The 27,099-nt window shown below is 57.7% G+C and overlaps 1 protein-coding gene across 4 annotated transcripts; it reads left to right on the top strand.

The window, feature by feature from the left end:
* Positions 1-428: 428 nt before the first annotated feature.
* Cep170b (centrosomal protein 170B) lies at positions 429-25,298 on the top strand. Of its 4 annotated transcripts, XM_051152293.1 has the most exons (19): positions 2,091-2,114; positions 3,415-3,546; positions 9,983-10,072; positions 10,756-10,834; positions 11,285-11,343; positions 12,384-12,522; positions 14,245-14,349; positions 14,436-14,912; positions 15,232-15,944; positions 16,402-16,575; positions 16,847-16,937; positions 17,110-18,768; positions 20,059-20,287; positions 22,250-22,409; positions 22,664-22,807; positions 22,945-23,033; positions 23,355-23,448; positions 23,593-23,644; positions 23,717-25,298. In XM_051152293.1, exons 2-19 carry the CDS (start codon positions 3,442-3,444, stop codon positions 23,962-23,964), a joined length of 4,707 nt encoding a protein of 1,568 aa, XP_051008250.1. In that variant the 5' UTR covers positions 2,091-2,114; positions 3,415-3,441; the 3' UTR covers positions 23,965-25,298. The 4 variants fall into 4 exon arrangements, with proteins under 4 accessions (XP_051008236.1, XP_051008228.1, XP_051008250.1 ...); XM_051152279.1 differs by lacking the exons at positions 2,091-2,114; positions 10,756-10,834 and adding an exon at positions 429-513 and having other exon boundaries at positions 10,985-11,343; XM_051152271.1 differs by lacking the exons at positions 2,091-2,114; positions 10,756-10,834 and adding an exon at positions 1,187-1,261 and having other exon boundaries at positions 10,985-11,343.
* Positions 25,299-27,099: the final 1,801 nt, after the last annotated feature.

The following is a 27,099-nucleotide window of genomic DNA, read 5'->3' on the forward strand; positions in this document are numbered from 1 at the left end:
GGACTGTACTATAAGCTCTCAGGGTCCACCAGCCTGTCACATACTCACGAAGCTTTTTCTACCTGCTTCATCTCGACGGGCATGCCTTTACTCTCAGGTTGTGTAGGCTTCTCCTCTAGGGCAGGGCTGGGTAACTATGACCTCAGGTTGTGGATGGAACCTGGACTCGGGGCGGGGTGGACTAGGTTTACGCAGCTCCCCTACCTGCAGGATAAAGCCCACTTTCCCAGATCTGGAGTTCTGCTCTGCATCCCACTTCCGCCAAGGCCCTCCCTTTTAGCCCTCAACAGGAGTGCAGGAATGCACTCGCAACAGTCCCTCCACCATTTCTCCAAAGCCACTCCGCCCTGCCCCGCCCCGCGCTAATCCCTTCCCCCTTGGCTCTTGAGGGACACCTGATACCTGTATTGTTATACCTGGCACCAGCTAGCGGCGAGAGAGAACTTACCTCAGGAACCGTGAGTGCTATCGGAGCTCCCCGCCTCTCCCTGCCTAGCCCACTGCGACCGCCAGGTAGGTTGGCGTCTTTGCCCACCATCCCGTCCCGAGTCCATGGCCTGTCCCGCAACGTGGAGGATGCAGGAAGAAGAGACCCAACTGGGCGCACAGGCCTCTGGGACTCATCCTACTTTCCTCGCCCTGCACTCCTTGACTGGGCTGAAAGGCCAAAGGTTGGGGCTGGGAGCGCGGCGGGAGCCTTAGCTTCTGGAATGTAGTTAAGTGTTAACTAGTCGGCCCTGGGACAGGACGCTGGGCAGCTATACGCTAGGTCCCGTAGCCCTGGCGGAGCCGAAGCCAGAAAAAAAGGGGCCTGGATGCACAGGGAGACGCGTGGCCCCGGGCCGGGCGGGGTACAAAGGTGATAGCCAGTTTCTGGCTGCCCGGGCGCGCCGGGATCCCGTAGACAGAACCGGTGAAGGTGCGCGCAGCTTCTAGGGGGGCGCTGGAGAGTCCAGCTCACCTGCTGTGGCTGGACCTCCCTAACCTGGTTTCCGGGGGCGGGGCGACACGGGGGTGGGGCAATGCGGGGGCGGGGCGCGCCGGGGCGGAGCGTGCCGCCGCAGACGTCAGGGGACCCGCCGAGCGAGGCCGCGGTCCGGCGCTCTGCCCGTGGGCTCGGCCGGGGCTGCCGCCAGCGTGCGGGCCGCGCCGGGGATGTCCTAGGCGGCGGCCCCGCCCAGCGCTTGGCCGGGCGGGCGGAGGGCCGGGCTGGGCCCGGCAGCGACCAGGCGGGCGAGCCGTGGGCCTGGCGGGAGCACAGGTAGGACGCAGGAGGGGCCGCACCAGCCCTGCGCTCACGGCGGCTGGGCCTCCAGTACGGCACCTGCGCGGCTCGGGGCTACGTGGGAGCGGGGCGGGCCTGGACAAAAGCGGAGGCGAGGAGGGCGCTGGGCGAGGGCGCCCGGCACACCTGGCCGGGCCAGTGCCCGCCGCTGCTGCCCAGGTCTGCTCGCTCCAGGGAGGGGCCGCCTGACACCGGCGACAAGGCCTGGCCCCGCGCACGTCTACGCGGCCTGCCGAGCGGGTAGACCTGGGCGCCGGGTCCCCGCCCGGGCACGGCCAGCGCTGATTCAGGAGACAACGCCGCTCCCTCCCCCTCTGGGCCTGGCGCGCCTGCCCGCCTCCCCGCCTCCTCCCGGCTGCCCGGTGCCCCCTCCCTCCTTCTGCGGTCCCTCTCTCCGTCTTCCTCCTCTCCTTCTTTCCCTTTAGCCGCCGCCGTCTCCCTGTTTTCCCTGGCTCCTCTGGGCCTGTCTGCGGCTGGGAGGGGACCTCGTTCTGTCTGCTCCTTTCAGCCTCTGGGCTGCCTCCTGCCTCCTCCTGCCCCTCAGCTGCATCCGCATCGCCACCTCCTCATTCACCTTCGGGTGGTGGCTCTTCTGGCTGGCGCGGCTGAGGGGACAAGTTTGAGGTGTTTATTATTCTCCCTCCTAGCAACGATGGCCGATGGCCGGGCTAGCCCAGCCCCAGACCTCCTCCAGCAAGCCCTGGCTCTGAAGCCATTCCGAGCTGTACTGGCGGTGGCGGTGGTCACCCCATGATCAGGCTCTGGGGTTTGGCCTCCTCCTCCTCTGAGGGAGTCCCCGTGCCTGCTGTCCACAATCAGATGGCAGCAGGTGATGCCAGATGGAAGACATAGGGGCTGGGTGGGGCTGGGAGGCACAGTGACCCTCTGGGGGCTTCATGACAGCCCTGACACACCTTTGCCAATAAGGTTGGGTCTTTCTGGGAGTTAGTGCTATGGAGACCCCATAGGGTCTGTATTCTGAGGGCTGCAATGGCATTGAAATCTCACCCCTTTAGTCCTTGCCTTCCTAGAAGCTGGGCCCTAAGGAAATGGGGGACCCCAGAGTCGGGTAGGGGGTGTGTTCCTGGCCACTTGGAGCTATTTTCTATTGAGGCAGGTTTTGTGTGTGTGTGTTTGGTTGGCTTGGTTTTGTTTTTGTTTTTGTTTTTGTTTTTTTCATCTTTTTCCTGCTTCCTCATGGAGTGCTGTGGGATGCATGCTCACTCAGGCCGTCACAGATGGGGACCTGTGCTTACCTGCTGCTTACCCTGAAGGGGACTGAGAGCTGGGAGAACAGCTCTGTGTTGAGGCCTCTAGGCATAGCTACTGGGCATTGCAGGATAGGGTTTGGGCCCTAGGACCACTAGTGCGAGCTCTCTTGAGTGTGTGCGTTGTGTGTGTTCACGCTTACAGAGAAATGATGGAGGGCCTTGTGTGGCTGTTCCTGTATAGGTGAGGGCTTCCATCTGTCCAGCCCTACGGTGGACCCAGAGTCTTTCTGGACTCATCTGCCTCTCATCCAAGTGCAGCCTCTTGTGTGCTGTGGCCCCTCTGCCTTCACCTCTGCTCCCCTCTGCCCCACACTGCTGCCTTACCCCTTGCTTGGTCTCCTGACTTTCAGCTGTTTTCTTGTGAGAGGGTGTGTGTGTGTGTGTGTGTGTAAGTGTGTAAGGTATGAGTGTTCAAATCCAGGGTCTGGCACCTATCTGGCCACCTGGCCAGTGCTGTGCCTTGAGTCACACCCAGCCACTCTAGTTGTTCTTCATAGTATAACTGTATTGTGCTGCCCTGGGACCCAGGAGCTCTAGGCTGCCATCTTGGACCAGTGTGCCAGCACAGAGCCGTGGCCAGGCCCGTGCTTGGGTTTATGCTCTGCTCATTGAAGCGAATGTCCTGTGTTTGAACAAGGCTTGGATTTTCATGCACTGGGCCCTGTAGTGATGGAGCCAGTCCTGTGTTCTGGAGACTTCTCTCTTGGCCCAGGGTTTGCAGAGTGGCCTGCTGGGGGAAGCAGACCCTCTGGTAAGGGTGTATTATGGCCTGGAGACCTCAGTGGGCCGTGCTGGGTACTACCTGGGAACTGTTTCTCATGGTTTGCATGAGCTCCATGGTTGGCCCTCTCTCCACAGGACCAGGCAGGCCTCCTCAGGGCCAAGATGAGTGTCACGTCCTGGTTCCTGGTGAGCGGCAGTGGCACCCGCCACCGGCTCCCGCGAGAGCTCATCTTCGTGGGGCGTGATGAATGTGAGCTTATGTTGCAGGTGAGTTGGGGGCTGGGGAAGTGATTCAGGGACCCCCCCCCCCCATTACCTGGGCCCTCAACACACAGGTGGGCATGAGTGAGTGACCATGGACCTTCCAGTAAGGGTGGGAAGGTATCCTGTGCGGATGGGCCTGTGAGGCATTTTGGAAGGTCCTTGAAGGAGGCCCATTTGTGTCCTTATCGCTTTGCCATAGTGGTTGCCTGAGGCCTGTCCTGTCCCAAATGTGACCAGACAGTGGATAGTGCTGGTGACTTCATTACGTGCCCTGACAGGATGGGTCCCCTCGGTGGGCTAGAAAGGGTGATATGGCTGGCCACCTGGGTTTCAGAACCTGAGTTGGGTTTCTTGGGGTTCATGTGTCTGTCTTAGGAACAAAGGGTGATGTGGGGTGGGGTACTGGCTTGCAGGGTCCATCCTGGCCTGGGGGTACCAAAGAGTTGGGCTCCCTGCAGTCCTGAACTGCTTCCAACCCAGCACAGAGCACAGGGATCCTAGCCTTAAGCCTCTGGGCACCTTGCCCCATTATGGGACTCTGAGAAGGAAGTGAACACCCTCATGGGCTCATCCGGTCCAACAGAGGGGTCTGCTCAGAGCAGCTGCCTGTGACCCTCCCTAGAAGGATCTCCTTTGTGTTGAAGCTCTCATGTTGCACACTCTCAGGGTGTGTGAGGTTCCCAAGAGTGGGCTGAGCCTGAGCTGAACACACACAGCTGGACGGCAAGCCTTGACGCACCTGTCCACCGCCTGGCCACAGCTAGCACATCCCAGCACCTGTGCTGCTTTCTGAGAGGGTTACGTGTGTGAGACCTGGTCCCTAGTGGATGATATTCAGAGGTGTCCTCATGCATGGGGTTAAGGTCTGTCTTAGGTTTCTAGTGTTGTGGTAAAAACCATGACCAAAGGCAGCTTGGTGAGGGTAGGGTTTATTTCACCCTACTGCTTAATTTCTATCACAAAAGGAGGTAACCCGGAAGCAGGAACTGACTGAAGTACAGGCCGTAGAGGAACACTGCTTACTGGCTTGATCTTCAGGCCGTGTTCAGCTCGGCTTCTTTACCGCTCAGGACCACCTGCTCAAGGGTGACACAACCCACAGTGGGCTATCAATTAGCAATACGAAATGCCCCAGGGATTTTATTTACATTTATTTTTATATATTTATATATATTTATATGCAAGGAGTGTGATGGATTTTTTTTTTCCCAATCAAGGCCCCTTTTTCCACTTAACAAAAAACTAACCAGGACGTGGTCCTTATAAAGATTCCTGAGGCAACTAGTCCACTCCTATGCCAAGTGAGGACCCAGCCAGCAGGTGCTGCCTTTGAAGTTGCCTGTCTTTAGCATCTTAACCATGGAAACCCATCCTTAGCGCCATCAACAGTGTCTGCCATTTATAAATTCCACATCTGAGGCGTTTTGTCGCAGCAAAGCTAGACTGAGCCTGGATTTTCTGGCTTTTCCCCCAGATGATGTCTGGAAAGCTTCAACTAAACAAGAAGCGGGTGCTCCTCCTGCTGGGAGCCTCCTAGGTTCCCTGCATAGCCCTCTGTCCTTTCATGACTCTGTGGGGGGCAGGCAGCAAAAGGCTGTGTGGGTCGTGCAGGTTCCACCATGCATTGTGGCCATGTTTGCTTAGTATGGGAGAGTGCAGAAACCAAAGAATACACACTGAAGCTTATTTATTTATGGTCATTGGTGTCATGATGCATGGACCAGCTTTTTGGATGGTTCTTAATCATTTGAAAGCAGAAAGACTATGGAACAGGTGGGCGCTGTATGCTCCCAGCCTTGCACGCACAGCCCTGGTGTGGTCCACATATAGGCGTGGCCTTGGCAATGGCTTTGCTGTGTTCCCCACGGTCACCAGGTTGGCTCCATGGAACAGGCAACACTTTGAGGTGTTGGAGGGAGTTGGAGTGGAGTGCTGGTGACCTAGAGCAGGTGCTCCCTCCTACCTGGACCTGGCCTTGCCTCTCCACCAGGTCTCCTACACAGGGGGTCATAGTACACAGAGCAGGCTTGGGTCCGGGTGCTTAATTTCTGGGCCTGTCAGTGGTGGAGCCCTAACAGGCCCAAGACAACAGCAGTTTTTCTTTGCTGGGTAACCCTGCCTGCCCTACCCTGAGGGACGTGACTATGGAAGGGGCTGGCTCTCTTTTTGTATACTTTAGCTGAGGCTTGAGTGCAGAACGGGACCCCTCCCAACACCCCTGCTCTGCCCTGCCCTGCCCTTCCCACCTGGCCTTTGTTCAGGCCACCCCTTCTTCCCACCCTCTTGGGCTCTGCTCTCCTGGCTTTCTTGCCCCCTCACTCTTTGTGGAGCTTCCCATAAGAAGGCCCAGGGCTTGCTTCTTCCTGGAGCCACTCCTCCAGACCCTCTGGCTTCTTGGCTTCTTGGTGGCCAGGGAATTTACATATCATTTGCACCTGCCCTGCCCTGGGCTGCTCTGTTGCTACTCTGAGGCCTTTCAAAGTAGCCTAGGATTGTCGTCTTCTGTCCCCTCTACCTACATCTCTGCCAGGGACCACCACTGCCCCTGTTCCCTTACTGGCTCCAGAGTTCTCCAATCCCACCTCACACCGTCCCTTGTTCTTCGAGGTCTGACTCTGCATCCACCTTCCTACTCCTACCTTTCCATTTCTCTTCGTCACAGCCGTTGCCACCCCTCCTGTTCACTTCGGCTCTTGGAGAGACTTCTTCCCCGTGAGCCTCCCCTCTGGTGTCCACTCAGCCACCGCCTTCTCCGTGTGGCACGCACCCTTGGCCAGACACAGTAATACAACCTGCTTTCAATATGAGAAGATGCTGCTGGGTGGGGTTGGAGTGACTGACTAGACACATCAGCACGAGGGGGGGGGAGGGGTCAACAGGGAAAGGACCTCTGTGTAAGGAGTTGGAGGGGCCACTGCAGAAGGGTCGGCTCTGGGAGGACAGAGGGGCAGCTAGGGGAGTTGGGCAGCCTCAGCAGGGTCATAGAGAGACCTCTATGGCTTGGATCAAATCAGGCAGAGGGGTCAGAGGACTTTTGTTTTGTGTTCTGGGGGCAGAGCCATCAATAATAGCCACCAATGGGCTGTGCTCTCCAGGGCCTGCTGTTTGTTCAGCATAGCACCCCCAGAGCAGGCCTGGCACAGAGCCAGCACCCACTAATGACATGCTGTATAAATGTAAATGTGAGCACATGCATACACATGTGTACACACGTGAGGTGGTTTTTTAAAATGTGTTGTTATGTATGATATATGTGTGTGCATGCGTGTGCTGTTAGCTTATGGAGAGCTGGCTTCTGCCTCCACCTAGTCTGTTCTTTAGCTGCCCTTGGCTGCGTGTGACACCCTAACCCAGAAAGCGCATCCCAGAGCCAAGGAGCCTCAGAGGCCTTGTTCGCATGGCAAGTTCAGCCAGCTGCCGTGGGTGCCTATAGCTCTGCTCTGGTTATGCTGGTGATGAGCTGGCAGGACGGCATGCCCAGAGCTCCGGGTGTGGCCACTTCCAGGGTCAGCACAGCCAGCGCGAGACTCTTCCCATGGAAGGTGCCAGCCATGAATTTTAGAAACCTGTCATTTTAACAGTTTAAGTAAGCGCAGGGCTTTAGCCTCTCCTTCAGGATGTGTCTGCTGCTCTTCCTGCCACCTCACATGTCTGTTTGTCTACTCCCTGCCTCACAGTGTTCCTTTATAGCCTCTGGACGACACCAGTCCCAAGTGCTGGCCCCAGAGCTGTGTCTGCTGGCTGCGCTGGCTTCCACCTTCTGAGCATGTGGGTGTGGTTGGGTGAACTTTACTGCTGGCCCTAGGTGTTGGTGATGGGAGGTTTCTGGCTGGGAGTGGCAAGGAGGCAGCTCGATTCCTTCCTCTCTTGTAGTCTGAGAGGGACTTGTCAGGAGGGACATTCCTAGGAGTTAGTAGCTTCCAAACCCACCATGAGTGAGGGGCGGGGGCCGGGGTGCTCATTGGATCCATGTGTCAGGACAGAGGTTTTGGAAATAGTTCACGGTGGGCGTGCTACTGTGGGGAGGGGGAATTCAGGGAGAGGATGGTACTGGGTGGATGGCATCATGAGGGTTGGAACCCAGGCTAGGTGAGGACATGGTGTGACTAGAGCCTGTCTGGCCTGGCAGGGAGGAGGAGGTGGGAGAGGCCTCCAGGGCTCTGGATATGCAAGCCTGCGGGGCTCAGGAAGTTACTCGGGACTGGGCAAGGTCGAGGTGGTGGCAGTCAGGAAGATGGCAAGGCTTGTCAGGCTGAGATAAGGAGAGAGCGTGAATAGAGAGGCCAGCAGAGTAAACCCTGAATGGCCAGGGGCATGCTGGTTGTGCATTCCTAGAAGGGTCCTGGAGGACAGTGTCCAGGGTGAGTGGAGGGCGTGGTCACCAGGCGCAGCATTCGTGAAGCTTCAAGCAAGAAGCCTGGAATGGTCAGCCTGAAGCGTTTCGGGGGTCAGTCGAAGCTGCCATCTCACCCACTCTAGGCCAGCAGATCCTAGGGTGTCCTGGGCTACGCCTACATCCATTCCCTTTCTGGACTTTGGCCCTGAGTCTGATCATCCCTGAAGCGGCTGGTCTCTCTTGCCCCAGCTTGTGTCTGGTCGGCACCCTGGCCCTGAGTCTGATCATCCCTGAAGCGGCTGGTCTCTCTTGCCCCAGCTTGTGTCTGGTCGGCACCCTGGCCCTGAGTCTGATCATCCCTGAAGCGGCTGGTCTCTCTTGCCCCAGCTTGTGTCTGGTCGGCACTGAGGGCTGCTGCCTGTGCACGGGGCGAGGATTCTGGTGAGCAAGTGAGGAGATATCTGGCCTGGCTCTTGCCCTGTGCCCTCCATCTGTAACTACAGCTATAGACGGGAAGTTTGGACCAGTCCAAGGTGGACCTTAGTGATGGGCTGGCCATCTCAAGGTCGACGGCCCACTTTGTCAGAAACCTGTGTTTGGGGAAGAGGTGAACTAGATTAGAACAGACCTTGGGAAAGTCACAGGGACCCTTTGACCTGTGTGTCCCTAGCAGAAATGCATGCCTTTCCCGGGGCACAGCTAGAGGGTGGTCACCCTGGAAACTGCCCTCCCCATCATGTTATCCTTGTATCCCACTCACTTCCAGGGAGAGCTGAGGGTCCTGAGGGAATGAGGTGTGACGCTCTCCCTCCCCTCCCCCCCAAACCTACCTCACTCTAGCCCCATCATTGTGGACAAGCCAGCCACCTGGGGCCTGTTGAGTGCTTATTCCCCAGGTGGCAGTGGCTGGGCTGAGGCCCACCTGGAGCCCACCCAGCTGCAGTCCTGTCTGTAGGATCTGAGGTTGCATGGCTAGCAGTAGAGGTGGGCTGGTCCGGGGCCTCTTCCCAGACTCTCTAGGTGCCTCCCCCCCCCTCCCAGGGGATTAGTTATCGCTGGGGGTGGGGCAGGATGATGGTGTCTGAAGAGAGAGGCTGGGTGGTAGTGGTGGGCAGCCTGAGAGGCCCTGAGTGAGCAGCTGGAGAGGCCTGTGCCCACACCCTGGAGCATCTTCTGTCAGCTGGGCAGGGGGGGGGGGCGGTTGTCTTGCACCCGGAGCTCGCACCAGCGTGCGCTGCAGGTGGAGCTCATTTGGAATGCGCCGGCCTGGGTTATATGCTGTATCTGAGCTCAGTGGCTTCCTTGATTGTGCTGTCCAGGCAGACACCACTGCTCCCTGCAGTTCAGGTCACATGTTCTGTGGGGATGGAGTTGAGCACTTTGCTAGGTACTCACAGAGTCAGCCTTGTAGACTGGGTGACGTGGACCCACTCTGACAGTGCCTAAGCAAGCAGCAGGTTCCTGTTCCTGCCTGTGTCCTGGGCATAGAATCTAGGCGCTCAGCCATGTGAAGACCTGGGTGACATCCTTGGGAGGGGTCCTGAGCAGGTTGGTGGCCAGGGAACGTGGAAGTACCACGTATATGTTGAATGTGTTGCAATGAGCTCCTGGGCTCAAGCACAAGAAGGGGCGAGCCAGGCCCTGCCGGGGTGGGCAGCAGGAGCTGGCTGGAGGAGCCAAGTGATCAGTGAGTACTCTTCAGAGGTGTTTGTGCCCATCACACAGGTTTGTTGTGTGTGCCAGGGTGCTGTCCACATGCCCCCTTTCCCTCTGGCTCAAGTGGAAGTGGGCTGGCCTCCCCTGCCTGTCCCAGATGACTGGAGGAGGGTTCCCACACTGACCCAGGAGCCAGCACCTACACTGGAAACAGGGTGCTGGGGAGGGTGCTCGTGGAAGGCGGGGCCGGGGTGGCAATAGAGGATGTAGTGGTCCTGGTGCCTTGCACAGCCCTGTGGCTTGCTGTGTCAGCCGGGTGGCTTTTACTGCACACTGAGGGGCTCGGAAGCTTTGAGGCTCAGGGGTGTTAGTATTATGATAGGCATTGGCAGCATGGGGACCCTACCTGGGACGGGGCACCTGAGGACCGCTGTCTGTCCCCTCCAGTCCCGTAGCGTGGACAAGCAGCATGCCGTCATCAACTACGACCAAGACCGTGATGAGCACTGGGTGAAGGACCTGGGCAGCCTCAATGGAGTAAGTGTACTCGGCTCTTGCTTAGTCCCACCCTGGCTCCCTCCATTCCAGGGACCTGTCCAGAGCCCTCGTTGGTTGAAGATAAGACCTTCTTCAGCCATTGAGGCCAGTGCTCTATTGGGCTAGGAAAGCGCAAAGCTATCAAATGAGACCCCCGCCCCCCCAAAAAAAAGCAACGAGCTGTGCCCAGCCCCACCTGAGAAAGGGAGTGTGCTTCCCTTTTCTTTTGCTCTTTGAGTGGGACTGGGGAAGCAGGGGGGCCCTGACTGTCTGAGTGAGGAACTGGGTGTGGGGAAGAAGGAGAGGCGTGGCCTCTCTGGGGCTGTGTCTGTCCGTCCCATCTCGACATATGTCGTTCTACGTTTGTCAGATGTGGGCCTTCTCAGGACACTGTTTCAACAACAAAACAGACTCTGACCTGTTCCAGCTTGTGTTTTCCTCCTGAGTGGGTGTCCCACAGCCACCCAGGGACCAAGACTTGGCATCACCCTCAACTCCCCTCCTCCCCCGTCCACCCTTGCTGCAGGGGCTTTGTGACAAGTAGGCCTTTCCCGTGCCATCCACCGTGCCGTGCAGGATGGCTGGGTTTTCTGCCTGAGAGGTCTGCTCCTAGGGCAGTGAGCGAGGAGCGCAGGACGGCGAGGAGGGTCTGCTTAGGCCTCCTATTCCCCTTTCTTCCTTAGACATTTGTGAATGACGTGCGCATCCCAGACCAGAAGTACATCACACTGAAGCTCAACGATGTCATCCGTTTTGGCTATGATATCCTTCCCGGAAGGACTCCCCTACTTCCCTCATCAGGACGGGGGCACAGTTGCTCTGCATCTTAAAGCAGACAAGGGGGTTTCTAAGTCACAGCTGAGGCCCTAAGGCTTAGAGGTTCCTTGAGTGAGGTTGGGCTCCCTCTTCCAGAGGGGCGTTCCGTGGAACTCCAGCCCCTGCGGCCTGCCCCGAGCCTCAGCCTGCCTGTGTGTGCACTCAGCCAGAGGACACAGAGGGGCTGAGAAGAAGCCACCACTCTTTGGGATCCCAAGTCCTGGTTTGACCTCGAGTTCTGAAGCCTGCATACTCTACGCTCTCACATACGGTAGGGCACGATTGGTCCTCCCTGAGGAGGGGCCCTCAAGTCCACCTCCTCAGACTGATGACTAGCATGCTGGCCTCCGTGCTTCCTGCCCCTCCTGTTCTGTGTTCTCCTTAACTCGAAGCCACATTCCAACATGTACGTGCTAGAGCGTGTGCAGCACCGCGTTCCTGAGGAGGCGCTCAAGGTCAGTGTCAAGGAGGCCCAGGGGCTAAGGAAGCCCCACCCTGGGACCCCTGGCAGCAAAGGCTGAGCCCCATAGCCTGCCACTCTCTGCTCCTGCTTTGGTCTCTCCCGGAGACACATTCCCCAGGCTCCTGGCCACCCTTTGTCGGCTGCAGGTGCTATGAATCAGAGCTGCTTGGCCTGTCCTGCTGGGTGGCCCGGTCCAGCAGGTGAGAAGTAGTCATTACCCTCAGGCTTATACAGGGACAGGTGGTAGGGACAGCTGGGGAGGGGACAGTGAAGGTGAGGGCTGAGTGGTTGGCCTACTGGAACAGTTGGGACTTTTGAGCCCTACAAGATACAGCCTCGGACCTTGCAAGTCAGGTAGGTAGCTGGTGGGACACGGCTCAGGAGGTAACTGGGAAGCATTGGATATGGGTGGACACTGGGATCACCTAACAGGAGACCAGAACCCACTGGGAGTAGAGTATGCTCCCACTGGGCCAAGCAGGGTGGAAAGCCAGACCACACTCCTTCCTGGGCCCTGAGTCCACCCAGGAGAGGATACAAGGAAGGGTTTAACCAGACCACCAAGGGTGGAGGCAGGAAGTGGAAGGCAAACGGAGGCCACCAGCATGTCTTCTGGGCTGGTGTCTTTGGGACTGCGGAGGTTACATTGGTTGGAGCCTCATCCAGGGAGTTCGGATCCTGTGGCTGGCCTTGTTTGTGTGGGTCATGGAGCTTGGAGCTCTCGTGTAGACCATGTGAGTGGTCTGCCCTTTCCTAGTTTTCCAAAGGACTTTGTAGAGTGAGGGGTCATGTAGCTGGGCCTCTGAGTGGCTTACCCTCCCAGGGCCTGTTTCGGGTGGGGCCTGGAGAATGAGAGTCTCTAAGGTCTCTGCCCAGCTCTGCACTGCACCCGCCACAGGCCTAGCCCCTTCAGCTGCCCACCAGAGGGACTGGCCTCAGATTCTTTCTGTTCTTTGTGGAGGAGAGGCAAGGCTGCCTGGGAGGCTCTCCGAGGCTGGCGCAGTGCCCCTCACGCTGTGTGCTTGCCCGCAGCATGAGAAGTACACCAGCCAGCTGCAGGTGAGCGTCAAGGTCTCTGCACCCAAGAAGGGGGAGGCACTGCCAGAGCACACACCCTACTGCGAGTCCTCACAACTCAGGCCAGATAAAGGGGACCGAAGACACGGAGCAGGTAGGCCATGGGTGTGGGGACCAGGGTGGGTACAGGAAGGGCAAAAATACCGAGCCACCCCTGCCCCTCTGTGTGCCATCTTTCCCTACTCTACCCGTGTGACTCCTCACCCCAGCTGCATGTGTAGTTCACAGCACAGCTCAGCAGTCAGGGCCCAGGCCTGCTTGACCCTGGGCTTGTCTAGTGTATCTGCACATACCTCCCCAGGCATGTCCGCTTTCCTCAGACCCTGGGGCTGCCAACAGTCGGTGGATCATCAGATGGCCTCCCATGTGATCTGCAGCAGGTCAGAGGCAGGCAGGTCGAAATTCCTTAAAGTCAGATGTTTGGGCCTGATTCTGCAGATCACATGGCCATTGGGACTGGAGGTGGGTGGGGGTGGGGGGGCAGGTAGATGAGTGCAAGGTAAGGTCCGGCTTATACATTCAGGGGTTAGCGCAGAGGTGGGCAGTGGTGTCTGGGCCCAGGTGGGTGTAGGGGAAGCACAGCATAGTAACAGGAGGTGCGAGTCCTGCCTGGGTATGCAGGTGGAAGAAGGTGGAGTTTTCGGGAAGCCAAGGATCTTGCCCTTCCTGCATCAGGAAGGTCACCTTGCTGCCCCAGCCTTAGCCAACATCTGTTGTGCGCTGTGGGTCGGCCCATGTACCCACCTGAGGTGCCTTGAACTGCTGGCATGTGGCTGGGATGCAGGTGTGCCCCAAACAGCAACCTGTGCTTGTCTTTGGGAAGACTGCTGGGGACTGTGCAGTTTCCAAAAAGTCATCTGACCTGTTCAGAGCACCTGTCACTGTCCAGGTTGTGAGTACTCACAGCTGGTGGCAGTGGCTTGGAGCTGTCCCCGAGGCTATAGCAGGTGCAGCCAGCAGGTGCCGCAAGTAAGTTTCTCAGCCCTACGAAGCAGACGCAGCACATTGGAGCATCCAAGATAGGCGTGGCGCTAACAGCTTGGGGCTAACAGCTTGGAGCTGTTCAGTGCCAGACATGTGCTGCTTCAAGGGCCACTGTACAGCACCTAGATAAAGAATGAAGTCCTTAGGCCAGTGGTCAGGTGCACAACTAGGGTGTGGGTGGTGGAATAAGATCGGGGTGTGTGCTATACCGCAGGGGACCAACATAATGAAGCCCGTTATTCATATAAGGAACACATAATAATTTTGTAAAGAGTGGCATCTCTGGGGGAGGAACACACACAAAATACCAAGGGGTATCCTCTGTTCTACAGGGACACTTGTTGACTGACAGGTAACCCCAGACCTTCTTGCTGCCTGTAGGTGTGAGCAGCTGGGCCAGTAACCAAGATTCTGATGGCTTTTGGGGGACAAGTTATAGCCAACTCCTTGACCTGAGGCGCTGGACTCTGCTCTTGCCCAAATAGGAACTAAAAACCTAGATTCATGGGAGATAGAATGTTAGCTTCTAGACAGAGATCCATTTATAGAACCTTATAGAACCTTAGACAAGGCCCAACCTTGTGTATGGATTCTTTCTGCTTTGTACAGTGTAAGGCAGAGAATGCAGCCTCCTCTCTCCGCCTCAGGATGAGAGGGGCCCAGGCAGGGTTAGTGGTCATCTTTGCCCACAGATGTGGAAACAGAGTGGCCATCACTGAGTAACTTGCAGGTCCCAGCTGAGAAGAAAGACCAGAGCTGGCCTGTAGATTGGCCCCACCCCAGACCTCCACACTGCGGGCCATAGCAACCTAAGTTTCAAACTCCCCTACAGAGGCAGTAGCTTACCGCACACCCTTGTATGGACAACCCTCCTGGTGGGGTGAGGATGACAGCGCCGCACCGCCTGAAGACCGGCACCAGGGGGAGCCCTACCCAGGTGAGTCTCAGCGCTCTGGCTATGGCTGGGATAGAGGGTAGCAGGGTGGCTTCTAAGAGGCTTGGCCTGAGGACCCCTCCCCACAGAGCGTCCCAAGGACCTGGCACAGCAAGATGGTGAGCTAGACAGTTGCCGTGCTCCTGCTGAGCCACCAGACTACTCGTTCAGACGTGAACCCAGCTACTTTGAGATCCCCACGAAGGAAGCCCCACAGCCACCACGTCTCCCTGAGGTGCCAACACAGGAAGTGCCCACGAAAGACCAGGAGGCAGGTGGTGGTGGTGGGACGGCTCCTGTGGTACAGAGCCACGCCTCCTTCACCATCGAGTTTGATGACTGCAGCCCAGGCAAGGTGAAGATCAAAGACCACATCACCAAGTTCTCCCTGCGCCAGCGGCGGCCTCCCAGCAAGGAGGCCACACCTGTGGAGATGGTCTCAGCCGAAACCAAGGTGGCTGACTGGCTGGTGCAGAACGACCCAAGCCTGCTACGCCGGGATGGCCCAGGGGATGACCGCCACAGCACCAAAAGCGACCTTCCTGTCCACACCCGTACTCTGAAGGGTAAGTGCCTGCTGGCGCCTGGGCTGGTTCTTAAGCTAGCAGGTGGTCTGCCTGTCCCCACACACTCACCATGTCAGGCAGGACCCAGGTGGCTTGGCTGATTTTCACTTTCCAGTGAACTGGCCAAGAACCACCTGCCTGGTCTGGGGTGGGCCAATGTCTAGTGTCCCCTACATCTCTGAGCCACATATGCTGGGTTCCCAGTGGTGCCGGACTTCCTTCCACGTGGGAGTCAGTTTGGATCTGTTCCCTGTGGGCGTGGGGTAGTGAGGCTTCCCAAGATTGCGTGCTGTATGCTGATGAATAAGGGTCCTCTCAGGCCACAAGCATGAGGACGGCACACAGAGTGACTCAGAGGACCCCTTGGCCAAGGCTGCTTCGGTGTCTGGAGCCCCAACAGAGGCTGGTGGGGAGCAGGTGCGGCTGCAGAGGCAGATCAAAAGGGACCCCCAAGAGTTGCTGCACAACCAGCAAGCCTTTGTTATCGAGTTCTTTGATGAGGATACACCCCGCAAGAAACGCTCCCAGTCTTTTACACACACCCCACCTGCAGACCCCAAGGCTGACAAGCGCCGGGTGGCTGGGACTGCTGACAGAGAGCGTCCTGCAGTCACTGTCCGTGCAGCAGGCAGCAGCTCAGGACCACAGAGGGCCAGCTCACTCAAGCGAGAAAAGACTGAGGAGCGGCTAGGCAACACTTCTCCTGTCCCCCGTGCCTCCACCCGCTCCTTTGGCAGTGTAGGGCGCCGCTCCCGCCTGGCGCAGGACTTCATGGCCCAGTGTGTACGGGACATCTCCCCAGCTACCAGGCCTGGCCCTGAGAAGGCGCCTCCGGTGCTGCCTGCCCCTTTGACACCGCGAGGGGCCAGCCCAGTGACCCCCTCCACCACCCCACCGCCTCCCACTGACCCCCAGTTGACCAAGGCACGCAGACAGGAGGAAGACGATAGCCTTAGTGACGCAGGCACCTACACTATTGAAACAGAGGCTCAAGACCAAGAAGTGGAGGAGGCTCGGAAGATGATCGACCAGGTGTGGTATATGGGCCAGACCAGGGGACCCTCATGGGGGTTGTGGGGCAGGAAGGGACTCTAGGGCTGATGGTCACACTGGGGAGCCAGGTGTTGGCCTGCTGCCGTCGAGTCATGTGTCTGGTTCAGGTGGGCAAGAGGGCTTGGAGGGGGAGAGGGCGCCCTGGGCTCTGACTCTTACCTCGTCAGAATGGAGCCTATTTCCCATCCACCATGTCCAGCCACATAGTCGTTCTAGCTGCACTTGCCATAGGTCTAGAGGGATTCTGGACTAACCTGAAGAGGAATGGAGCTCTGGCCTTTCCCACCTGCCAAGTTCTAACCACAAGACCCTTGAGGCCACTGTGGCAGGGTGACAGGGGCCTTGCCACCAGGCCCAGCCACACGGTTGGAGCTACGTCTGTGTGGGGGTGGAGATCGAGGCACCTCTGACCCTTGGTACTATCTTCCTTCGGCAGGTTTTTGGGGTGTTTGAATCCCCTGAGCTCTCCAGGGTGTCCTCAGCTACTTTCCGCCCGGTCATCAGAGGTGACAGAGATGAATCCAGTGATGGGGGCATGGCCCAGCGGATGGCTCTGCTGCAAGAGTTTGCTTCCCGAACACCAGGCATGGCTCCCCAGATGGAGCAGCAGGTACAAGGCTGGGCAGCCACCCCAAGAAGAGTCAGGGTAGAAAAAGGCCAGATCTGGGACTGAGTCCTGGTACACTGAGGAAGATGACCAGTTGGTGATGACACTTGGGTCAAGCAGGCTGAGGGAAGGCCATGGGGACCTCCTGGCTGCTACTGCGGAGGGAGTTGCCTATGGCCGCTACAGCATTAATGGGTCTCGTTAGGCCTTGGTCTCCCTTCAGGGCGTGTGCCTCCCGGGCTGTGGATATATTTTCTTGCATTTCTCTCTGCAGAGCCTCTTGGTCCCAGGCTCCCCTGGGGGTCAGAAGTGGGTGTCCCGATGGGCTAGCCTGGCTGATAGCTACTCTGATGCTGGCTTGGCAGGTAGGTGAGCCTAGAGTTTGCTGCACGGATTCGGGGCCAGACCAAGGTGGTCTCAGCTGGCCATAGACATGGTTTGCCTCAGCCTGTGTCTGGAAGGAGGTTGGGGTTCTGTGTGTGTATAGGGCCTACAGTCCTGTGGCCATTCTAACAGCATTGGCCTTGTGCTTTGCAGAGGATGGTCCTGGGCGCAGAGCCGGAGAGCCTGACGGGACCCTGCCTGTGCGCACTCGGCGACTGCTCCCTCAGTTGCCCAGTGATAGGGCTGACAGCCCTGCAAGTCTTGAAGCTGCCCGGCGGAGCGGCTCAGGGCCACCGGGGCTTGGCACTGAGCAGGCAAACCACCTTCCAGGCCAAGAAGACCTGGACCCTGATAGCCTCAGTGATGCCAGCGGGTCAGATGGCGGCCGAGGCCCAGACCCAGGGCCAGAACGGCAGGAGGAGCTAGCATGGGCCCGGGGTCGGCGCTCGCCAAGGGCCCCCACCTCTTTCTTCATTGGGGATCAGAATGGAGAGACCGCTTTCCCCAAGAAATCATTTGTGGCTCCCGGGGAGGCAGACGGCCCAGGACGGGTAGTCCAGACCAGCTCTTCGGCAAGGAATGGCCTCCACGTCAGCACCAACGGGAGGATGGTGATCCAGCTGCGCAGTGGTCGGTCCCCAGAGCCCGACCCGGCCCCACCAAAGGAGGCCCTGGCCTTTGCCCGGCAAGAGAGCTTCACCAAGGAACCAACCAGTGGCCCCTCAGCACCTGGCAAGCTTCCTCACATTTCTAGTCACCCACTCCTACAAGACTTGGCTGCAGCCCGGGCCTCACGAATGGACTTTCACACGCAGGACACCCACCTGATCTTGAAGGAGACCGAGACGGCCCTGGCAGCCCTGGAGGCCCAGCTGCTCTCCAAGTCTGCAGATGAGTGTGAGGCGGGCAGCTCCCCCAGGCCTCCAGAGGACTCCTTATCTGGGGATTCAGATGTGGACACAGCTAGCACCATTAGCTTGCTCAGTGGCAAGAATGGACCCAGCCCGACAACCCCCCAGACCCCAGGGCCACAGAAGGAGAGCCTGTTGTCTTCGCCAGCGGTACCAGACCCAGGAGGTGCTAACCAGGGTGGCGCCCGAGAGCGGCTGTCAGAGAGACAGCATCGCCCACCAGGCCTTTCAGACTTGGGCCATGGAGAGTCATCAAGGCGCCTGGCCATGCGGCGTGGCCATGGGTCTCGAGGGTCCCTGGACTGGCCTGAAGAGGAGCGAAACTCTAGCCTTGGCAACCTGCCCAATTCTAACCACGAGACCCCTGAGGCTACTGTGGCAGGCCGACAAGGGCCTCGCCGGAAACCAGTGGCTCCCCCGCCGTCCCCAGCTGCCCGGGAGGAGCAAAGCCGCACTTCCACCACCGCTCAGAAGGTGCATCAGGCACTGACCCGCTCCAACAGCCTGTCCACCCCGAGGCCCACCAGGGCCTCCCGACTTAGGCGGGCCCGTTTGGGGGATGCCTCGGACACTGAGGCTGTGGATGGTGAACGAGGAACCGCGGCCAACCCTGAACCAGCAAACCGACCAGCCCCTGAGCAGGCCAAGAAACTGACACGCTTGGACATCCTGGCCATGCCCCGGAAGCGGGCAGGCTCCTTCACAGGGCCCAGCGACTCTGAGGTGGCACCTGCCCGTACGGGCTTTTCTGGCCGCAGTGCTGAGCTCTACAGCAGTAGCCGGAAGCCCACGATAGCCGAGGCCCGTGCTGCCGCCAAGAAGACTGCTGCTACCGCTGCCAACGCAGGCCCCCGCCAAGCCTTCAGCAGGGCTCGCCCAGGCAGTGCCAGATACTCCTCCAGTGAGTGTGGGGTGATGGGTAGTGGGCTGGGGGGTGGGCAGGATGGCCAGCAGCAGCTGAGCCCCTGGGTACATGTGCTGTAGACCTGCACACACATGTGTACTGGCCAGATGTGCCCATGGCTCCTGTGTGGCAGAGGACCATCCCAGGGTCCCTCCCGTCACCCCGGTGGCCTCCATGCCTGAGACTTGAGCTTGGCTCTGTCACTCTTGGTGTCCCCAGAGTCTGATGACTCTGTAGGGCCCCAAGCTGCCCAACTGAGGCCCAAGGAGGCCTCTCCCAATGTTCTCTGCCCCCTGTCCCCTAGGCTGAAGCCTACTGAAGAGTGTCTATCTAATGAGAGTCTTTCTGACACCCCTGGATGGCCACAGAACCCCTGGCCTGAGAGGGCTGTGTCAGTCCACATGAACAGCGACCTCTGCCCCACCCCCTGAGCTGTGTGTGTACAGTAACAAGGGACAGACTGTTAGAGCTGCTGGAGCTGGCCCACTTCTGGAGTGGCTAGTGTCCTGTCTATATAGCCATTGAGGGAGCAGTGCCGTACCCCAGTGGGTTGAGTGGATTGGTTTGAGCCAAGGTGCTGCAGCCCCACCCCCTGGCCTTCCTGTTCCCTGCTGACTCCACTTACCCTCCCTACACCCCAGCACCTTCTCATAGACCTGCCTGCTGGGCCCACTGGGTGGGGACAGGGTGGCTGCCTAGATCGAGGTTGCCTGCTTGGCAGAAACTGCTGTCCCTAACCTGCTGGCACTGCTTAGCGTGCAGACCCCACCCACCCTTCATCCAAAGTGTGTTTGCTTTCAAAGCTGCTTGGGGCTCAAAACAGCCCTGAGCCAAGGAATCTAAGATCCTACCCAGGCAGCCATACTTGAGGATGTGGGTCTGAGGAAGGCTGTGGGAACCTGGCTTGGGCTGGCAGTGGTCTGACCTCACACATCTGTGTGGCCCAGCTGTGCGGTGCCCTAGCTGGCCCTTGTGTGTGACTTAGCCTTGTTTTCTGCCCAGCATCTTTTCCTGGTCCCCAAGGAGGTGCCCTCATCTCCTCAGGCACAGCTGTCTACCATTCTGACTCCTCCCCGACCCCTGGATGTGGCACTGGCCTTGGAAGTGCTCAGTCCCTGGCCCTGCATGTCCTCTGGGCTGGGGGTGCTTCTGCTAGGGTTTTCTGGGGACAGCTGTGATGCGCCCTGCCCTGCAGCACAGAGCCCTCATCCGGAGGGACCCTGGAGCTACCAAGGCACTGAATGTTCTCTGTTCTATTCTCGCTTGAAACCAACCCACTCACTCAAGGCACGCGGCGGCGGCAGCAGGGTTCGGATTACACGTCCACCTCCGAGGAGGAATATGGGTCCCACCACAGCTCCCCTAAACACACACGCTCCCATGCCTCAACAGCCACGCAGACCCCAAGGTCCGGCAGCTCTGCCCGGGCCCGGCCCCGGGACACAGACGACGATGAGGAAGAGCCTGACCCCTACGGCTTCATTGTGCAGACAGCCGAAATTGCAGAGATTGCTAGGTGAGTGATCAGTCAGGGCCAGGCCGTAGATTCCTTCCCCTTGATTGAGAGCAGCCAGAGGGTGGGGACTAGGCTGGGCCAGGCTCCTGACGTAAGTATGCTTGGAGATTGTTTTCTGTGCAGTGAATAGAAGAGTGGGTGATTAAACTGGTTGATAAAAGTAGGGGATGAGGCCAGGTATGGCACACCGTAATCCCAGCAGTCTGGAAGCAGAGGCAGACAGATCTATGTGAGTTCGAGGCCAGCCTGGTCTACAAAGCAGGTTCCAGGACAGCCAGGGATACACAGAGAAACCCTGTATGAAAAAAACAGCAGCAACCAAAAGATGCATGGATGGATGGATGGATGGGTGGGTGGGTGGGTGGGTGGATGGGTGAGTGGGTGGGTAGGTGGATGGGTGGGTGAATGGATGGGTTGGGTGCATGTGCGTGGATGCATGAATTGGTCTGTAGGTGATAGCTTAGTTGGTAAATAACTATTTGGATGGTTGGGTGGATGTCTGTCTAGGAAGAGGGGGGTTTTGAGTTCAAGGGGCTAGTGTGACCACAGTTTTTATTCTAAATAAACTTCTTCACACAGTCATTCTCAGTGCATTCTGGGGAAGGGTGTGCAGGGGTGGCTCTAGTTGAGCTATGGTGGCCAGGCTTGTGGAGGACCCCCAGCAACTATGTGGGCATCAGAGCTTTTGTTGAGGATGTTGAAGTTGAGCGCTCTTGACACTGGAAGGTGACGAGCAACAATTGGCCCTCAGAAGAGTGGCCCATGTGGGGATAGGGAGACAGTTACTGTAACCTCACAGACAGCAACTGAAGCCATGGTGGAATGAGGTCAGGTAGGGACAGGGTAAGAGAAATGGGCTGAAAAAGAGGGGCCAACAGTGCCGTGGTGGCGCACATCTTTAATCCCAGCACTTGGGAGTCAGAGGTAGGTGGCTCGCTGTGAGTTCAAGGCCAGCCTGGTCTACAAAGCCAGTACAAGACAGTCAGGGCTACACAGAGAAACCCTGTCTCGAAAAACTAAAACCAAAAACAAAGGGAAAAAAAAGAAAGAAAAAAAGGGGGGCCTCCTGAGCAGCAGGTGTGGCATGTATTACCATTGGGTGAGAGGCAAAAGGTAGAGGTTCCCTAGGTCTCAGCCCAGTGTCAGGAGGAAGAAGAAAAGACACAGCCTTTGTGGGTTTCTCAAGCTCTAGCATACCAGCCTACTGGGCCCAGGGGACAGGTGCAGTGTGCCAAGAGTGGCAGCACAGGTGGAAGTTCTGTGTCACCTGGAGTCACAGGTTCAGCTTCTGTGTCATCTTGATGTCAGAGCCACGTGGCCAGTGAGGAGCCTGGGCAGCCCAGTGGGGGACCGAGAGGGAGCTTCTGGAGAGGGACAAGTGTGGTGATGGCCCCGAGGCAGATGGGACAGACCTCTGGTCAGGGGGCGGGTCCTACAGCATAGAGATGTGTGCCCCACCCCCCATGATGTGATCAGAACTTAGCTCTCAGACATCACTGGAAGAACCACAAGGTGCCTCCGCCCAACTCTGACCCCTGGAGTCAGAAGCTCAACAAGATGCTCTCCAGTCACTCCTCCCTGCCTCCATTTCCTTGCTCGCTGAGGTGGTACCCACACATTCTGTGGCTGAGTTGTATCCATTCTTGGGGGTGGGGGAGGGGACCTGAAAGCCACATTGTCTAGCTCTGGTGTGCAGGAAGAGGAGATACTCAGGAGCCAGGGGTGGGGGTTAGGGGGTGGGGGGTAGGGAGTGGTTCCCATTCACCCTTCTTGTGGAAACCTTCCCCAAGCCACCAGATACCCCAGACCTGGGCCTTTACGCAGCACTGCCTCAGACAGCGGGAGTTGTACCCACTGCCCTAAGTCACTGTGCATGGGGTGCTTGTGAGCCCACCCCCATCCTCTTCCTGTGTGCCAGGGACCTCTAACAGAACTTGTTTTTTCCCTGTTGGCCACACACAGACTAAGCCAGACACTAGTGAAGGATGTGGCCATCCTGGCCAGGGAGATTCATGATGTGGCTGGGGATGGAGACTCACTGGGCTCACCAGGACCCACTCGCAGCCCGTCTCTTGGGAATGTGCCCAGTACCCCTGCGTCGACCATCTCAGCCCGTGAAGAGGTGAGCCCAGGCTTCTTGGGCACACAGGCCCATCTCTCTGGGCCTTGTGCTTCTTGGGGCTATCATAGGAGTCCTTACAGAGTCCCTGAGAGCCTGTGGTGTGGGGCTTGTCCTCACGCTCAGCTGTGTCCTTCCAAGGGAGTGGGTATTGGGGCCTGTTTTATCCCTTGTCTGTTTGGAGCAGTGGAGGGCCGCTCTCCACCCCTAGTGGCACCTCTGCATCAGACATTGGTGTCTGGCTCTGTTCTCTGCAGCTGGTACAGCGCATTCCAGAGGCCAGCCTCAACTTCCAGAAGGTTCCACCTGGCTCCATGAACTCTCACAACTTGGATCAGAACATGAATGACAGCCGCGAGGATGCCCTGGCCAACAAAACAAGGCCTCGGAACCGTGAAGAGGCACGGACCCTACCCACGCTGTGTAGCTGCGGGTTGGGGCATGTCTTGGACAGTGTCTGGGTGGTGAGATGGAGGCCAGCTGGCTGAGGCAGGGGGATGGGGGAGCTGCAACCATACTAACTCCCAGGTCCTTCTAGGTGATCTTTGATAACCTGATGCTCAACCCAGTGTCCCAGCTGTCACACGCCATTCGTGAAAACACAGAGCATCTTGCTGAGAAGATGAAGTAAGTGGGTAGTCCCTGGGTGCAGTGCCAACAGCGTCACATGACTGTCAGTGTGCAGCCTGATAGGTCACGTGTGGGTAGCCAGGTTCTGTGTCCCTGAGGTTGGGGCCCTCTTGCTTCCTCTCACCAGCCCTCATCTCCATCCCAGCTGCCCCTACCTGCACCTCAGGTAGCTAGTCGTGCTCCCGCTCTGGGCCTCCGTTTCCCTCTTAGCTCCAGCAAGAGATGGCATCAGCTTTACTATGGCCAGAGAGCTGTCTGGGAAGGAGCCATTCTCTTCTGTCTTCTCTGTCACTGTCCCTGTCCCTGTTCCCCTCCCAGGATCCTCTTCCAGAACACGGGCCGGGCATGGGAAGACCTAGAGGCGAGAATCAATGCTGAGAATGAAGTGCCCATCCTGAAGACCTCCAACAAGGTGAGGCACAGAAGGACCAGGCCTTGGCCGTGGCTTTGCTGAGCTGCTCTGAGCCACAACCTCAGTCTTGCTTCAAGTCCACCAGGGGGACATGAGGCCCCTGTGTGTTCCTGCTCTAGCCTGCCTCCTCTCTGTCCTTCCCAGGAGATCAGCTCCATCCTGAAGGAACTCCGGCGTGTACAGAAGCAGCTAGAAGGTGGGTATGGCCCAGACCTGAGGGCTTATGGCCAGATTCTCAGCTGGCCTGACTCCTTGCCTTCTTCTCCAGTCATCAATGCCATTGTGGACCCCAGCATGAACCTTGACCTGCTCATGGGAAACAGGGCTCCTGCAGGGTCCGCTCAGCCAGGACTTGGGAAAGCTCGGCCAGCAGCTCAGAGCTCAACATCATCGGCCTCAGTGGACACCTTGCTGCCAGCCCTGCCTCTCAGGAGCTTCCCACAACGGGCAAACTGCGGGCCCCCTGGCCTCCCGGAGCCTGCCTTCCTCCCCGATGCTGAGAGGTTCCTAATCTAAGCCGTGAAGCAGGCGAGGCCAGCCTTTTCATGCCCGTGTGTCCTGTTCCTGCCTGTGTATCCCATGGCCTACCTGCCTGGCTGCAGGCGGTTCTCTGTGAAAACCCCATGTGCCATAACCCCATGGACGGGTGCCTCCCATGCCCAGGCCCCCTCCTCAGCCAGCACCCAACCACTTCATCCAGCTCATGGCTGCCCCACCTCCACCGGCCTCCTAGCCTAGCCCCTGGGGTGTCCACTGCCAAGGGCCAGCCCTTGAGGCCTCATATTCACCTCCTCTCCATCACTGTTGTTTTGCCATTAGCTTTGAAGGAAAGAGTACTTTGCATCACCAGGCCTGACCTAGGTGCAGCTCCGGCCTGGGAGGCCCTGTCTCATCCTTGTGTGCTGGCTTGAAGCCAGACAAGAGAAAGGAGCTGGACCCTGGGGCCAGTCAGTGCCAAACACAGAGGCTGAATGGGCTTGGCGTGACCCCAGACTGTCCAGGAAGGAGGCCACTCGGTGTGTCGCACCTACCTGAGTCCACAGCTGGAGATGCTGCAGAGCCCATCAGCCTGGGCAGATGAGTGGTTCATGGAGGTATTTGGGGCGGGAACCCCACGGCTCTAAGCCTTTGGTGCCAACACAACTGCCAAACCCGTTGAGTTTGGGTGCCGTCCCAGCAAGCCCTCTTGAGTGGATTTATCCCAACTAGGGTCCCTGGGGCTTCCTCATGGTGGGACTGGGTATAGCTGGGTAGGCCAGCACCCCCTTCGGTCGTGCTGAGTGCTTTACCAGAGTGTCAGAAAAAGAGATTTGGAGCTCCTGGTTTTGTGATCTAAACCATGTACCTGCCCCTGCCATCCTAGATGGTGTGGGCACGGAGCGGTAACTGCAGCGGGCTCCTGTGGCCTGCTCCTTTGTGGGGGCCTGGCAGGGACAGGCCCACTACTGGTTATGCTTTCTCAGGATTTGTCCGGCTGGGGCCTGCCAGGTGAGCAGTGTGGCTGCCCTGCTGCTGCCCTTGCTGGTGTTTCTGGAGGCACTAAGCCAAAGAGCCTGTTGGCTGGAATGGGATGGGGAGAGTCCCATAGTGACCAGGCTGGCATGGGTACGCTCTGTGCGCTGTCTGACATTTGTGTGGGTGTCGCTCCTGAACAGGACCTGTCAGCTGGGGAGAGAGATAGCTGCGGCGGGGGACCCAGAGCCCTCGGGTAGCATGGGTCCCCCTGTTTACACTTAGATTATAGAGAGTCATGCATGGGTCCTGTGTGCCTCTGCCCAGCCCACCTGATGTTTACGTGTGTGTGTGTGTGTGTGTGTGTGTGTGTGTGTGTGTGTGTGTGTGTGTGTGTGTGTGTGTGTGTGTGTGTATAGCCTGCTTGTTTGTCTGGAGGAGATGCCAGCCCAGCCTGTTGGCTGCTCCCCCTGCATGTCCTACACACTGCCCACAGCCTGCTCCACAAAAGTAAACGGCTGTCCTTCTGCAGAGTCCATGCCTCCTGGCCCTGGTCATCACTGTACTTTTTTTTTTTTTTTAATGCACAAATTGGTGTTCCTCCCCTGTTTAGTTCCTCCGTCACTAGCCATCAGCCTGGCATTGGTATCATGTCTGTCTGGCTTCTGAAGGTGTCTCTGCATTGTCCTCAGGTGGTCTTGTGGCTGTCTTTCAGAAAGTGGTTATTTTATATGATTTGTCATGGAGTTTGCTCTAATAAATCATTCTTCCACGTGGCAGCACGCCAGTGTCTGCTGCCTTGGCTCTCTTCTTTGGGGCTGGTGTTGGGTGGTTATGTTGCCTGGGCACAAGGAGTCTGCGGGAGTTCAAGACACTAAAGGCAGCAGATGTATACACCTTTGATCCAAGAACTTAGGAGGCAGGGATCTCGGAGTCTCAGGCCAGCCATGGCTACAAAATGTGACTTGTCTTTAAAAAAAAAAAAAAAGTCACTGACATTCAGATGTTGCCACCAGGTGGCAGCCTAAACAAGGAAGCAGCAGGTGATTGCTTTTGTGTGTTGGTGTTCTGCATTTTTGTATGCACTGTGTGCGGCCTAGTGCCAGTGGAGAGTAGAAAGGGCCATTGGATCACCTGGAACTAGAATTACAGGTTTATTAACGTGCCTCGTGGGTGGTGGAAACCAAATCTGACCACTGAGCCACCTCTCCAGCCCGTTCCTAGCTTCATAACAGATCAGAAAGCAGAGACCAGACCATAATCAGGGTTGAGCTATCACCTCCAAAGGCCTGCCCCTGCTGCCCTTCTGCTAACCAGGCCCTACCTCCTAAGCTTCCGCAGTCTACCAGACAGTCTTACCTGCCGAGCCTGTGAGGGAACATTCCAGATTCAAACCACAGCAGGGAGTTATGGCGATGACAGGATAGATCACGCCTTCACCTGGGAAACAATATACAAAACAGGCAGCTTTCAGATATGTGACCACAGGCAAAACAGGACTGTGGCCCTCTTAAAGGGAGGAGAGAGCTGAGAGCTGCCCTGCATTGTGTGGAGGGGGAATGGTCACTCAGACATCGCGGTACTACTGCTAAGTAAAGACAACAGAAGGAAGGGCAAAGCAGCTAGGACGTGCAGAGCCAAACAGGTAAAAACGTGGGCGAGAACAAGCTCTCGGCCGCACACCTTAGCCATGGCCTGCCCTTGTGGGAGAAACTGTAGGAGAGCAGGGCTGGGGGCTGCATGTACCTTGAATCTGCTCCAGGCCTGGCACTGTTGATGTCATCACCATTTAGAGGAAAAAGAGGTCATGATACACAGGACATGGGCGTTAGTCTTCAGCAACGTGGTACCTGCCCAGCAATGCTTACAAGCAAGTCTCAGAAGAAGAGCAGCTTCAGCAGCACAAAGTCAACATTCACTAAAGGATAGAGCAAAACCCAGCACCCAGTGACATGACATCCAGTCATAAGTGGCCCAGCATGTGAAGGCACAGTGAGAAAATGCATAAACATCTTTTTTAAAAAATGTAGTGTATGTGAGTCCAGCAGGGAGACATGTCACACGAAAGCATCGCTCTCCTGTTTTTGTTATGAGTGGGAAGGCTGTCCTCCAGGCTCCCTGCTACCTCAGTCTTGGTGCTCCCGAAGGAGAACTGACTGCAGCTGGATTCATGTTTTGGTAGCTGAGAGAGGAGGAGGA

The sequence above is a fragment of the Acomys russatus genome, chromosome 1 (assembly GCF_903995435.1).
Source record: "Acomys russatus chromosome 1, mAcoRus1.1, whole genome shotgun sequence".
Classification (NCBI taxonomy): Eukaryota; Metazoa; Chordata; class Mammalia; order Rodentia; family Muridae; genus Acomys; species Acomys russatus.